Source organism: Pinus tabuliformis, chromosome 7 (assembly GCF_031772625.1).
Source record: "Pinus tabuliformis cultivar Carrire ecotype Pingquan chromosome 7, CPIR1, whole genome shotgun sequence".
NCBI lineage: Eukaryota > Viridiplantae > Streptophyta > Pinopsida > Pinales > Pinaceae > Pinus > Pinus tabuliformis.
The window spans coordinates 1,040,082,801-1,040,098,679 of NC_142293.1; the positions used below are offsets into that span (position 1 = coordinate 1,040,082,801).

General features: G+C 39.1%; 1 protein-coding gene across 1 annotated transcript; it reads left to right on the plus strand.

Moving 5' to 3' along the window:
- Window positions 1-2,389: 2,389 nt before the first annotated feature.
- On the plus strand, window positions 2,390-2,812 carry LOC149251239 (isochorismate synthase 2, chloroplastic-like). The gene has a single exon (XM_089453828.1). It carries the CDS (start codon window positions 2,390-2,392, stop codon window positions 2,810-2,812), a length of 423 nt encoding a protein of 140 aa, XP_089309954.1.
- The last annotated feature ends 13,067 nt before the right edge of the window (window positions 2,813-15,879 follow it).

Consider the following 15,879-nt stretch of genomic DNA (forward strand, 5'->3'; position numbering starts at 1 on the left):
TTCTTTGTTCAAGGTATGCATGCATAGATTTCTCAGGAATTCATGGTTTCCCAAATCATTTTCCCAAGGATGCATACTTTCTAAGGAATGGTCCAAAATTTAACGGAGAGAATCTGAGTTTAACTTTGGATCATATATCAGATTTTTGTGAATTTGCACAGCTTCTTAGAATTAAACATGAGGATGTTTGCATAAGGTTATTTTATGATTCATTCCAAGGGAAATGCAAACAGTGGGTTGAATGCTTGCCTGCCAAGTCCATTAAGTCATTGCCAGACTTTTGGCTTATGTTCTTGGAGGAATGGATAGATAGGTCAGAGGTGGAAGTAAACTCTCCTTCAGTTGAAGGTTTTAAACAATGGAATGATGATCATAATAAAGAAGAAACAAATGAATCTTTTTCTTTGTCCCTGTCCTCATATCTGAAATCTTTTGACTGCAAGTCAGAGGATAAGATGAAATTTTTTGATGAATTTGCCAAAGACATTGAGAAAGAAATTGAAGGTTTAGAAGGACAAATTCAGGCATACAATTTTCATGATCATGATCATTATTCCCAGAAATTTTTTATGACTGAACGCAAGGAGACTATGCTGGTTCCCCTCTCTTTTACGATTGAGGAACTGAACACTGTGGTTGAAGATCAGTTTGCACAGCTGGAAAGTGTCGTGGAAGGACAAGCTGATCATGTGTTCTGGGATCCTGTAGCTGATTATATGGAAGAGTTTTACTCTCCAGTGTTTCAGTTTACCTATGAAGATCGGAGAGTACTTCAGTGGCAGCGGTCTTTACACTATCACATTAGTTCTGAAATCCGATACAGTCAGAGAAAATTTCAGTGGCAGCGGTCATTACACTGTCATATTGGTTCTGAACTCCGGGACAGGCAAAGAAATCAAATGTCAGATAAAGTAAATGATTGGCTGCATTGGAAGTTTCATATTGATTGAGCTGAAGAAGTTGAAATGGTTAGGGTAGGTAGGTAGGTAATTGCAAATAAGCTCAAGGTTAACTGAGCATTTCTTTTCAGTAGATGTAATTTTCTTTCTCCTGCAGTCATGCTTGTCAAAGCAAATTTAGATAAGGCACTGGAGCTGCATGTTCTTAGTGCACCACAGGGGCACACTATCCCAAGTGGAGCCACTGTTATCACTGAAAATGATGTTGTCAAAATTTTTTAGTCTAGCTTAAAGTCAGAGCAGTTTCGCAGCGCCAGGATTCTTTTTAGCAGTTTCGCAGCGCCAGGATTCTTTTTAGCAGTTTCGCAGCGCTACCTGTTTGAGTGGTTTCGTAGCGTGCTACGAAACTGGGGATTTGTTCGAGTTTTCAGTGGAGGCTCGAATCATAGGATGTCTATTGTACACTGACTGCAACTGCTGTGGATGAGGTTGATGTGCTTAAAGGTCTAATGTTGACTAAAGGATATAACTCTGGTGTTGTTGCATACGATGCTCTGATCTATGGACTTTGTAAAATGGCTAGAGCAATCTGAAGAGCTATTAGGGTTGATTGTCGATTCTCTCAAGGCATTTGATGGTGTAGTTCCTCACGGTGGCCAAAGAGCATTGCATAATAACATTCCTTCATACCAGCTACATAAACAACATAGCAGTCAAGTTGTTGTTTCAAATCTTTGGAATTGAGAAATATGGGGATTGATGTCGGTGATTTCTCCTCCATAATCATAGTTGGAGTATGCGTAAGGGAAAATAAGGTTCTTTCTGCTGCCAAGAAGTACATCCTGGATTGGCTGAGGGAATTTGGTGAATTTGAAATCATAATATTTGGAGACATCATCATTCTTGAAGAAACAACGATGAAGTGGTCAATTTGTGATTGTTTTTTATTAAACCAGCTACCCTTTTGAAAAAGTTGAAGAAGTTGAAGCTTATGCTACTCTTTGAAAGCTTTTCCTTCTGAATGAGCTTAGATCTTAACATCCTCTCCATGATAGTCGAAAGGTATATGAGCGCCTTCAAAATTTTGGCATTCTCACTCCAAGTATGCAATTGTAAATAAGACTAATGTTCCAGATGAGCATTCCTGGGATGCCACTGTGCATAAGGTCTTAGAACTAATAAGTTTGAACAGTGCTGAAGGCTAGAAAAATTCTCCAAAGCTTATTCGTAGCATTCCTTTTCTTGATTTGAGCAGCCTTTCTAAGGTTGTTTTAGCTAGGAGGTCAAAGCTTGAAATAGATGGAAACATTGATCCTTTTGAGTTGATATCTTCTCTCCAGGAAAATGATCAAAATGAGTATCAATTCTGTTTTTAGCTTCCCAAACTATCGGCTTTTATTGGAAGCACGCCAGAGGAACTATTTTATAGGAATGACAACCTTGTTTCAAGTAAAGCAGTTGCTGGAACCCGCGCTCGAGGACATAATAGCATGGAGGATTTACAGATTGGACTAGATTTGCTCTACAGCTTTAAAGATCACCGTGAATTTGAAATAGTTAAAGAGAATATCAAGGAGAAGATGGAGACAATTTGCAAATATGTTAGTGTGGAGTCTGAGAAAAGCCTTATCAAGCAGGCAAGGGTGCAGCATCTATATGCCCGTTTGATAGGTGAACTGAAAGATGAAGCTGGTGAATTTTCTCTTTTGTCGTTACTTCATCCAACCCCAGCAGTTTGTGGGCATCCACAAGAGGCTGCACGTAATTTTATCAGCCAGTATGAGATATTTGATCGAGGAATGTATGCTGGACCTGTGGGATGGTTTGGAGGCAAGGAGGCTGAATTTGCTGTGGGAATCAGATCAGCAATGATGCATCTGTCAAGCTATGGAATTAGACAAGTCGGGTTGTGAATTCAGAGATAAAACAACAAAATTGAGTTGCCTCTGCCTGTCAACGCTCTTTACTATGGCGCCCTCTTGCACATACAGAAATCACAATATCTCATACAAATGATATAAACGCATCGGTGTCATCTATCAATGTTAGCTTGGGTACATTGCTTGGTTTCTCAAACTGCGTGGAGAACATATCACCAAATAAACTCAAATGAACTGTGACAATGCTACACCTTTGGACGCTGTCACCATGACATATGTCTCAAATATGAAGGCAGGCGTGGTTGATGAAGTAAAGATTTTTGTGTTTCGCCCCCATGTTGGATTGCGGGCAAAATATTGTGTTGTCATTGTTTTTAAATTAAATTCTGCCTAGTAATCATGGTGATAGACCGCAGCTGGCAAGATATATAGTTGACATATACTTTGCATTATTCAAGGTGCTGATTTCTGTGGATGATGAAGCCGATGTTATCGTTGAGCAAGAGAGCTGAGGTGGTTTCTGAATAGGAATTAAGGCTAAGATCATGACAACTGGAAAGGGAGATTATAAAATAATGCTTTTCGGCTACAGGTCATTCAGGGAGATGTTCTCAAATGTGAACCGCCTTATATTGATGCGTGTGTGGCAGATATTCATTATTAAACATCTTCTTCGTTTACATTTAAATTGTTATCATACAGGCCAATTTTAAATGCGCTTCTATCAGGTTCCAAAGGGAGTTTCAGATTTAGTGAGTTTGCAGTGGAATTGTAATGGTTGTGGTGCGTCTGCCGGGAGGATTATTAGTTCATAAAACACGTTCATGAATTTTCGCAGCGTCTGCTAATAACCGTAACTAATAACCACCTTTAGCTGCCAACTTTGATTATTAGTTATTAGTTCACAGGAGTCGTATTGATTATTTCACTGTATGGAACTTTCAAAGAGAGTTACCGAGATTTGAAAGGTAGAGCTACACAGAGGGTTAACTAATTAGTGATTTTGTGAACTAATAACCCTCTGTTTTATGTTTTGTATCACAAGTCTGCAGTTTTGGTTGCATAACGAGTTGTTATATGCTGTGGTTCGTGTAATCAATACTGAGCGCAATCATGGAGAACAATTTTGGAGAAAGGGTGTTGTGCTTCTGACTGTCTACAACATGCAAAAATGACTTTGTGAATGCAATCCAGATTAGCAATATTCTCTGTATCGTTATACCATGGCAGAGCTAGAAGACTTGTTTTGTATGGAAGATGAAAATTTTGCTGAATGAGACAGCGTTTTGAAGGATAGAAGGGTTCGAAGCAGAAAGATGTCTGCAAGGCAGTCCACATGGTCTCAAGGAACACATCAAGTTAAGAAAGAGCATGGTGTACTCTCAGTGGCACTTCTCTTCAAAATCCTGTGGGAGAATTATGTTCTTTTTCTCGGTTCTTAGGGATCGATCTTTATTCCTATTACTTCTGAAAGAAATGCGCGCGGCCTCATTTAGAATACTAGCATAATTTAAATGCTCTGTTCAGTTTTGGTTTATAGCTTTTCAAAAAACTCAAAGGATTTCCTTGTATGTCTCAACTAACATTTACTGGTGAGGCAAATATTCAGAGTTACTCAAATGTGTTGCAAATGATGATCTCCAAGAAGTATAGGCGATTTAAGGACTGTGTCAAGATTGTCCAGGATCTAAATTTTACATTGGAGCAGGTTCTGAGGGTATCTCATGAGGAAATAGGAAAGCTCGACTATTGCATAAAGAGGCAATAAAGCCTTATGATCCTGGGGATGGAATGCAAACAAGCATCAATAGTCAACGGGTTAGTCCTTTGAAGAGAAAGAGTCTTTCTCAGGAGGACACTTCTAAATTTGATAATATGGAAGTTCAATTGAAAAAACCATCCGCTCAGAAGGATAGTTTTTGTGAAGGTGCTGGAAAAGATTTGGATTTCTATAAGAAAAACCAAGCTGTGAGAGAAGAGCAAAATAATTACAAGAAACCTCATTGTGAGAGAAGCATGGTGAGAATTAGGAATGATCATGTGGAGCTGCTATACAGACTTTTCCAAGGTTTTATATTTGAGGAATGCGTATTATTGATATTGTGAAAAGATTTCAGAAATTAAGTTTGGAGGCATTCATCAAGGTTGTTTGAGCCATTTAATTAGCAAGTTTTTGTTTTTCTTGGGTCACAAGTACTTTCAGGAAAACAGATAGCTCTAGTTATAATGCTGCAGTGACAAGCACATCTAGTTGGGGCAGAGTGAAGACCAGAAATGTGAACAGAAGAATGATGGCATTGAATGGAGACAGCCCTTGAAGCTTCAAGGATTCTGAATCTTTCAAACAGTAAACACTTTAGTGAATCTTTTGGGAAAGATTTTGTCTTCATTACCAATAATTGGTATACATCTTTTCTTCCTGGTTAATCAAAGACAGCTAAATTTATTGATGGAGATTGTGTTTTCTTTTAATCACACAGCAGTTTCGTAGCGCGCTACGAAACTGCTGTAGGTGATGATTTAAAGCGCAGGGCAGCTAGTTTGACACGGTGAGCGGGAGTTGAGGAAGAGGAACAGCTGTCTATCAAATACCACCTACAGCACATCAGAAACCTGGCATCATTCCATACTTAGGGTTATTAAAAGATTTGGGAGCAGGCTGCTATATTTTAGGAGAATGTTGGGAGACAGAAACCGATAAATAGGAGCACACCTTCTGGTCATTAAATGAGCCATCAGCGCTTTCAAGCATCCCAAGCCAGTATTCATTATATCTGCAGCTCAGCCATCTCAATCCAACTAGCAAAAGGACATGTGTCAAGAGCCAGAAAAGCATCAAGCATACGAGGAGAAAGGAATTAATGTTTTAGTTTGATTAGGATTGTGTGCAATTACATTTCAGCACTTTGTAATAAATGCATTAATTAAATAGCATGTAGGAAGAGTTAATAGCCACCTTCGAGGCTCCCCTCATGCTGGAGGAGGAAGCTCGAGGTGTTTTAGTTTGCTTGCCTATATATGGGCCAAGGTAGGATGTAAAAAGGGTTGGACTGTATATACAAAAACAGAGTTTTTTTTTGAGCATATGTAAAGACTGTTACAGTAATGGTAAAACAGGTTGTTTCTTCTCAAGATTCTCAATGGATCACTGTGTTCAAATGTGATGATGGTTTAGTTTCTTAATGTTCTTTTTACAGCCTTGTTATAGCACAATCCCTCAGAATTCATATTATATGCTCTGACTTCCTGTGTGTTTGGCAAGCTGTGGGTTTTGGTGAAGCATGTTTGAACATCACTCAGAATTCATTTTTAATGCTCTGACTTCCTGTATGTTTAGCAAGCTTTGATTTAGGTAAATTATGTTTGAACATCTGATGATGCAAAGAGCCTTGACTTCCATGAGATGACTGTGATTTTGTTTATTAACTGTGAGAGACTCCATAGCCCAATGAAGACTAATTTGATGTATGTCCAGCCAGCTATATTTTTATAAGTGAATAAAGAGTTAGCCATCTAGTGTTTGAAGGATTTTATCAAGAGTTGTGAGAGAGCCCTCTCTGATTAGGAAGGCTAATTCCTAATCTAAAGTATGGTCTGAAACAGTTACATGAAGCGTTGCTTGGTTGCAGCCCCTAGTACTGGTTTTGTGATAACACCTTCCTCATCGAATTCTCGGGTCTCAACATCCGTAGATCTACTATCTACTAGCTCTTCGTCTACCACCCCCGACGTTGTGTATGTGATCCTTCTTTCTCAGGATGATGCACCAGGTAGTTCCTCCACAATATGTAGTCTTGTTTCCTCTAATACTCCCATCTTCCATTCTAACGTGGACAACATGGAAGCCATGGCTACTCATGATTACTCTTGGGATGATATGCACCATCATGCGTACTTCCTTCCATAGTTGCGAACCCATAAGTTCCCCCCCATCGTACTCATGATAATAAATGATGTATCTGATACCAAGACAATCACTATCTTCTCATCAACGATGAAATTTATGGTTGCAGTGTTGATTATATCCTTCATTGTTGTTTCACTCATCCTAAAGTAGAGCAATTCCTTGATGCTTGTCACAGTTGTTATCGGGAAATCTAGTGTCTATGCAAAGCTGCTAGTCCCACTAAGACTGGTAGCTATCTTAGAAACAAACAAACTAAAACTACTTTCATTTTCCTTTATGAGAAGTAGATAAGAGGGCAACAAAGGAGACCAACCTCTGTCTTGCGCTTGGTTCCTTGCTTGATTCCTCTCCCTTATGATAGATCTTTGCCACTCACTTCCTCATCTACCCAGCTTTAAAGAGCACCTATGGAATCAAAGCAACATAACACTATCCAAGAACAGAGATCTACTATCACAAACAATATAGGACCACATATATATTGACCACACAAATGCATATATCATCAATCATACAAGAATGTGGAGGAAAACTTGAATAGATTTATTAATATCAAGAATAGCAAAGAGGATTACAACCAATTGTTCTGACCCAGCATCATCCTCTCAGCAAGAAAGCCCTTCTTCACCTCATGAAAAGCTTAGATCACCCAACACTATGATGTTACAACAAGAAACTGGCAGCACTTCCTTACAAGATACAAAATTCCAGCGTCTGGATCTCTGGGATGAGGGATCCATATATATATGATTGCATGGAGGTGAGTCAGCTTCTGAGATTTGATTAGTGTCCTCTCTTTGATAGTTCTTGATTCCACTTGGAGATTGATGGTCTCTTACTCATCCCTGGGCAAATTCAGAGAGGCAAGTGTCATAGGAGAAGTTTCTGGAAGATTCCATGTCGAACCACCTTGCAAACTATCTCTGCCATTTGTCCACTCTCACTCATCACACCCTGCAAAAGAGCTATCCAATATGCATCGCACCTTTTACTCTGGGTAGGCGGGATGCATCGCACCTTCTACACTGGGCAGTCTGTATGGTCCAGATTTGACCAGTTTTGTGCAGTTTTCTGTGGAGAACTTCAGGGAGATGATGTAATGAGCTGGCCTTGTTCCTTTAGGGTGTGAAACAAAACTTTTAGGGACTTCGGAGCCCTTGTTTTATGGACATATATGATTTGGGCTGCAGTGCCCAAAAATGTCTATAATAGTTGCCCCCTAAAGCATGAGGTCGTTAATATTTTGATGTCGGGTGAAATGCTTTATCATGAGGATCCAAAGTTTTTTCGAGCTGGAAGGCGACCTGTAATAAGATACAATACAATACATTATATTCATAATATTTTCATGATCTAGCTGAAGCGGGCATTCCCATGCTCAGATTTATAAATTCATTTTCATGTACATAAGACAGACAATTGTCTGTGTGCAGACTGATGATTCTGGTAGAGACATCATCCCTTAGATTGGATGATTATTTGTGCAGAAATGATGTACATTTGATGTCTTTAGTTTCTTGAATATATATCGCAGCCTGGATGGATGAAACTAGATCTCGGGTCTTCAATCTCATTCGATCTTCACTCAAAGTACAAGTCGATCCATGTGAGAGATGTTCTGGAGTCGAACATGGAAAGACATCGCCTGATTACCAGCCAGTGATGTAAGTTATTAACAGGCGCGAGAGGAATCACCGATAATGATGATGACCCTCAAGGTACGACAGTACAATTCACGTGGTGTGAAAAAGGGACTTGGTGTCAAACACCACGTAAAATATTTCGGTCGAAGGCCATTGAGGTAAACCTGTCACCGAAAGTGAGAAACTTGCCATTGAGGCATGCAAGCTTCAAAGTACTGAAAGGGTTGTTCCTAGATCGACTTCCTGGATAATGAGATGATGTCGACAAGAGGCGATCCATCGTAGGAGGGCCTTAATGAATCCCACATCTACGACACGGAATGGAGAAAATGATTTTAATGTTGGTGAAAATGATCTGATGATATAAGGTTCAGGGTGGCGGTCATGAAAGAATGGAGCGTAAATGTATTGCAGTGGATGAGACACAGGTGAATTCTCTGAGAAACTTTCTTGAACATATCGGCAACACTGACATGATGGATTGGTAGCTTTAACCCCAAATGTGGATGGTGTGATGGACTAATGGTGATATGACCAGTGAATGGAACAACCCAACCCGACTCGGATGCAGACTGAAAGTGTCATGTTCAAGAGCGACTTGCTACCAATAAAGTTTCTTCAAGTTTTCTTCCCAATTTTCCCTAGTCATTGCTGACCAGTACCTCTTTATTTTTGTCAAGCTTGAGGAGGATAACATATGCTTGTTCTATAATTTTCCCTTCGGGCAAACCCATCGCTATGTTTTAATGAGCCTAGCGATAGTGAAACTCGTTCTTGTCTGTATGGACAAGTTTGTCGCTATTCGGCTTTAACAAGTTTAACGAAAAAGATACCTCGGTCCTTTTCAATTTTAGAGAGTCTGAAAGGGACGTAAAGAAAACTCCAATAATCCTTTTTCATCTTATAATCCCTTAAGTCCGAAAAAGTATAAAATAATACAAAAGGGATGAATTTTCGGTAATTTCAATGAGCCAAACAAAACAAGCGCTCGATCTTTTTATGTAATAATCCCTCAGGTCCAAAAAGATTAAAATCTAGAGGAGGGATAGCACTTTTGGTCACTTTAATGAGCTGGAGAGGCTAATTGCTCAGCAATCTTTTCATATTTTACGAGTCAGATGAATAGAGCTTAAAGGAGACTCGTTTTTCGAGGAACGAGTGATAAATTCGAGTAGCAGCTGATTCCAGGTAAGGTTTGGAATTTTCCGATCATGGCAGTGTCACAAGGATGGCTAACAGGATCACTCTTTGCAGTTGTTCCTCAAAAAGGGTAAACAATCAAATGGAGGTGAATGATCAGCCAAAATAGAGTGGAGGTGATGATGAGAACATGACCAAGGCTCAAAGTTTGATGATAATGCATTCAAGATGGTTATTTACCAGAAGTTGGTTCATTTTTTAATGAATGAGCTTAAACTCTGGGGGAAACATTTGCTCATTGCTTATGTTTAATTTTTAACGAGCTTGAACTCCACATAAAAACTGCTCGATCCAGTCGTATAATAAGGATGTCTCATCTAAGATGCCATTTTTTATGGAGCTTGTACCTTAAAAAGCTTTGCCCCGCATCCTTTCTTTATGCAAGTTAGGAAATGACCAATCCTACAAGTTTAAAGGGTTAGAGGACCTACAAATTTAAAAAAATAAATGGTCGCTCTTCACTTCCATGCCAAAATGTTTGCATGCCCCCAGGTATAGCGAAAAAATTCCAGGTTACCAAAGATTGTTCCATCTGCACTGCAGACAAAAGACTTCCTCGACGATGTTTACCGAAATAGACAAAGGTGAGTGGAGCAACTTGCCTCCACTCACATAACTTTGACGGAGGAATCTTATTCCAGTCTAATCTCATAAACTAGTCATATATCCTTTGTGGAAACCTACTCTATGCCCAAGGTTTTCTTGCCGAAACAGACCAGGGTGCATGCCCCCTAGGATTCAGTCATGTCCTCCTGAATCACTCGCGCTCATCAGGTGGACGGACTGGAGATTGATGAGACATTCCTTGTGTGAAAAGACCATTCAGGGATGGTATTGACTATTTTCTATGTGTGAGCCGGGGAATGAAAGCTAGTCTACGAGCTTGACCACTCTTCCTTCATGCAGAAAACCCATTACTCTAAAGAGCAAGGAGACAATGGCTCCCATGCAATAAATATAGTCACGTCCAAGGAGTAGATTATAATCTAGCGGTTGTTGGACTACCATTACGTTCATGTGAACGGTTTTCCTTCTCAATGTTATCGGCACATTGGGAAGGATCCCTAACGGTTGACTGGTTCCTTTGTCAAAGTCTGTTAGATTTCTCATCTCAGGCAAAAGCGATGGCAAACCAAGTGCTTTCCAAGCAGTTGAGCAAAGGATACTCACAGAAGCCCCTTCATCTATGATGGTACCAGCCATTACCATTTTGTATATTTGTGCAATGATCCGAAATGGTACACTAGCCGGTAAATGGGGTTTGCCTAGTAGATTCCAATTGAAGGAAACAACTAGGTTGCTTGGAGGTGGGACCGAATAAATGGCTGGATATGACTCCGACGAACTTCCTTCCTACGGTAAATGAATGGGTAGACTACCCCCATGTTCATCGGAGTATGTGTTTACGAAGAGAATTTGACGGTGTCGTTCTTGTTCTCTCCGGTGATTGTATCATCTGAAGATGGACCTTTTGAAGGCAAGACTAGGTCAACTGTCGCCTCGACCTTTTGACTTTCGTCTGGTGTGAATTCAGATGGTTTATCTTCAATGGTAGATGCTTCGACCGACCATAATGGTGTGTCTGTCGGATTTTCAACTAGTGATGGACTTGGCAAGAGTTTCTTATATCCAGGAGGGAGCCGTAATGATGAAACCGGATGGTCGTCCAAAACTCTTTTAGCCTCATCTAGGAAGGGACAACAGTGGACAGCGTGATCGCCTTCACACAGTTTACAAGGGAATTTACTTTCCCTTTTCTGTCCCAACACTTCGCTTTCACTAGTTGATGGTGTACTTTCAACATGATCATCAGAGGTTGTTGACACCAGATTGTGCAAATGAGGAGACCAGTCCCTTAAGATCCGAGGGATGTAAGGACAATCTCGATGATAGTGATCTCCTTTGCAAATGACACATGGAGATTTAGGCTTTGACAGTGCAGTGTGTGGATTTTCACTAGATGATGCCTAGTTTCCCCTTTTCACCTTTGGCTCCTTCTTCTTCTTCTCTTTCTTCTCCTTCCCCTACTTCTCCTTCTTAGTTACTTGATTTTTGGCTTTACCAGCTTCATCAAGTGAAGAGGAAGGAGGAGAGGGAGAATCAGACGAAGTAGAAGGTTGGGGGGTAGCTTTGGTATCGTCTAGTTGCTTACTTTATTGCTCAGGAATCACGGTGTTCTGAACGACAGATGTCAAGAAGAGCCATACGAGCAGGCCGATTGTCAATCCTGGAAGTGACAATGTGGCCATATGGGGTGCACCAACATCTCCCCAAGAGGAGAAAGGACTAGGATTTCCTCCAAGGGGAAATCCTTGGTTGGTGGACTCCATTTTTCTCAACCTAAGACCAACGTAGGAAAGGTGATGTTTATTCTGATTAAAATAAATTTTAGACGCTTTGACACAACTCGTTTTTTCAATTTTTAAGAGTCGATAAAAAACAAAATATGACTCTGGTCGCCTTCGATTTTTAATGAGCTTGAAGTGACAAGTGCTCAGATGGACCTCTTCCTTTAAGGAGTCTGAAAAGGAACAAAAGAGACTACTCTAGAAGTTTAGACAGAGGGATTACCAAACCAATCGCAAAACTGTAGAATACTTTTTACTGTAGGATAGTCAGTCTTCCTGAATGTTGTGTTCAGTGCATTGTGATCGATAAGGTGGCAGACACGGCTTCCTATGGATAAAGGATATAGCCTATTGTGGTCTCCCAATATATACTCGATGGTACGTGGGAGCACAAGTCTATACTGGCACTTTTCGTCTCAAAGTGGAGGAATCACCCAACCAGCAATGAAAATAACAGTTACCAGGCTTTACGACGCCGGAATACGTCTCTAGCCTAGACTTCTAAATGTTGTGCATTAGGTTCCAAAGTATTTTTAGATTCATTAAATTTATTTTGCAGTTGATCTTGTTTAAGAAATTTGCCTTTCAGGTTCACCGCGTGATGTAGATATACAATTCCTAAAATGCAATCTAAGATGATAAACAATCGTTTAATCTTCTTTTTGCAATGAAAATCCTAGCTACTAAAGAAAGAGAGATGATATTCTTTCAACATAGAGCAGAGAGCACACACTATATGCACTGTCCTAAATCAAACCAACAAACAGTCTAAATGCAAATGCACATGCATATATTTGTTTTTCAGCCTTCTTAATGTGTGAATGATAAAAGAAAGCTAAGTGCAAATCTGAATTATTTTTCAAAGCGACATTACTAACAAGCTTCTTTTCAAGACAAAATGAAGACAATGACAACACTTTGCAATTTGGAATTGAAAACTTGCTTTTGACACTTGAAAAACTATTAATTCAAATCAAATACAAGAGTAACAGTGTAATCAACTATCAAGAACAATCGGATTCTCTTCTATGATTGAAAACGACACTTGCGACACTTCCAAATCAAGAAACGACAGTTCAATTACGCTACTTGTTTGTAAAAGAGAACTAAAAATGGCTCACAATAAATAAAAAAATTTACATCTCTTTGCACAATGGAGGCGGAATAATGGCAAGGAAGGGGGTTTCCACAGAGGTATACTGACTACAGATAGCAAAACGCCTGAATAGAGCTGAAAATAGTGAAGAAAAACTAAAGTCTGGAGGCAAAATTAGCCTTCTTTGACCATTGCATCTATTACACAGGGATTCCAGTATGCATCCCACCTACTGCACTCGGGAAGTGCGATGCATACTGATATCCTTGAAGAGAGGGTGCGATGGTACAGTGTGAGACTTTTGATCCAGTTCTTGATCACAGTTTGCAGCACAGTTCAGGGATTTAGGCCGAGAAAGTGATAATCAGTAAATAAAGCACAGGGGTAGATCTAAGGAGGTTAGTAGAGCCATCACAAAGGAAATTAGGATGTTTACAAATCAATTGTTCAGTTTATAAACAAAACCTAGAGATATACTGAAGCAGCATTGATCTACTTTGCACTTGCATAGAAAATGTAGTTCGAAGGCTAGCTGGCTTGACTTCAGGCTCTATCTGTAAGTTTATAAAACAAACAAGTATATAAAAGAAAACAAGCTATTCGATCCCCAGTGGCGTCGCCATTTTGTTATCGGGAAATCTAGTGTCTATGCAGAGTTGCTAGTCCCACTGAGACTAGTAGCTATCTTAGAAACAAACAAACTAAAACTACTTTCGTTTTCCTTTATGAGAAGTAGATAAGAGGGCAACAAAGGAGACCAACCTCTGTCTTGTGCTTGGTTCCTTGCTTGATTCCTCTCCCTTCTGATAGATCTTTGCCACTCGCTTCCTCGTCTATCCAGCTTCAAAGAGCACCTATGGAATCAAAGCAGCATAACATATCCAAGAACATAGATCTACTATCACAAACAATATAGGACCAGATATATATTGACCACACAAATGCATATATCATCAATCATACAAGAGTATGGAGGAAAAATTGAATAGCTTTATTAATATCAAGAATAGAAAAGAGGATTACAACCAATTTTTCTGACCCAGCATCATCCTCTCAGTAAGAAAGCCCTTCTTCACCTCATGAAAAGCTTAGATCACCCAACGCTATGATGTTACACCAAAAAACCAACAACACTTCCTTACAAGATACAAAATTCCAGTCTCTAGATCTCTGGGATGAGGTATCCATATATAGATGATTGCATGGAGTTGAGTCAGCTTCTGAGATTTGATTAGTGTCCTCTCTCTGATAGTTCTTGATTCCACTTGGAGATTGATGATCTCTTACTCATCCCTGGGCGAATTCAGAGAGGCAAGTTTCATAGGAGAAGTTTATGGAAGATTCCATGTTGAACCACCTTGCAAACTGTCTCTACCATTTGTCCACTCTCACTCATCGCATCCTGTAGAAGAGCTATCCAGTATGCATCGCACCTTTTACTCTGGGTAGGTGGGATGCATCGCACCTTTTGCACTGGGCAGTCTGTATGGTCCAAATTTGACCAGTTCTGAGCAGTTTTCTGTGGAGAACGTTTGGGAGATGATGTAATTAGTTGACCTTGTTCCTTTAGGGTGTGAAACAACACTTTTAGGGACTTAGGAGCCTTGGTTTATGGACATATATGATTGGGGTCGCAGTGCCCAAAAATGTCTATAACAACAGTGGCACTTGTGGTGGACATTGTCTAGTCAATTTAGTGTCCCAAATTTCTCTACATAAATTATCAATCTGGGTATCGTAAACTGATGACATGTGGTGCACTATACGTGCTTATTTAACCTTTCTCTTACTTCAATTTTTTATATTTTATTTTGTTTTTGGGGTTTTGTTTCTCATGCTTAAAAAAATTAATCTAAGAGAGAAAAGTTATGCTTCAAGATGAAAATCTCTAAATGTTAATGGACAGCTAAATCTAATGAATTTCAATGTTAATATCTAATTTCTAAAGAAAGGAGAAAAGGAAACAAATCAAAACTTTGAACAATTAGATTAATTTAAGCCAGCAAACTGTCTATGAAATGAAAGCAAAAATGATAACAACTAAATGAAGTGTTTTATCACTTTGCTACACAATTTTGGGAGAACTAGCTCCTTGTGTTAGCATTTTGAGGGATCCAATACTTCACTGTTCTAAGAAAAAGTAAACATAAAAATGCAGAGAAAGACTCATTCATAAATGAAATATTTCACCACTTAGTGAACTAAGGGCTTTCATAAATATTCACTTACAACATGAGTTACTAAATTGATAAGAAAATGGAATTAAGTTATCTAACTAATAAACAACAAGAAATCTCATTCATAAACACAACATTTTTCCATTTATTTTGAGGATTATTCATCAACGAAAGGCTCTGGAAATATTTGTTTATATCATGAGTGACTACACTAAGAAGAAAAAGGCATTAAACAACAAGAAATCTCATTCGTAAACTCAACATTTCGCCATTTGGTTTGAGGATAAACCATCAACGAAAGGCTTTGGAAACATTCATTTATGTAATGAGTTACTAATCTAATAAGCAAATACAAAAACATGTAAAGGAAAACTAATCTACTGTGTGCTCTAATGCTCCAAGCACCAATTGGAAAATACTTTCTTGGACTATTTTGCTAAGCATAGATTACACAGTTAGATAAATCTACAATCAACTTGTTGAACACACTTGAATGAATTAAACTTGCATGAATGGAAAATCTAAACTTGAAAACTTGAAAATAATAAAATGACATACTTGAATGAAATCAAAGCAAAACTACAAAGCAAAATCTACTCTACCTTACATTCTAATATGCTCCATGACATCTACTTCACATCTCCTTCCATGTTGAGAACATCAAAGCTTTATTCAAATTTTTCAAAATTACAAAATTTTACAAAGCTCTCCAAAGCTTTCCAAAAGCTT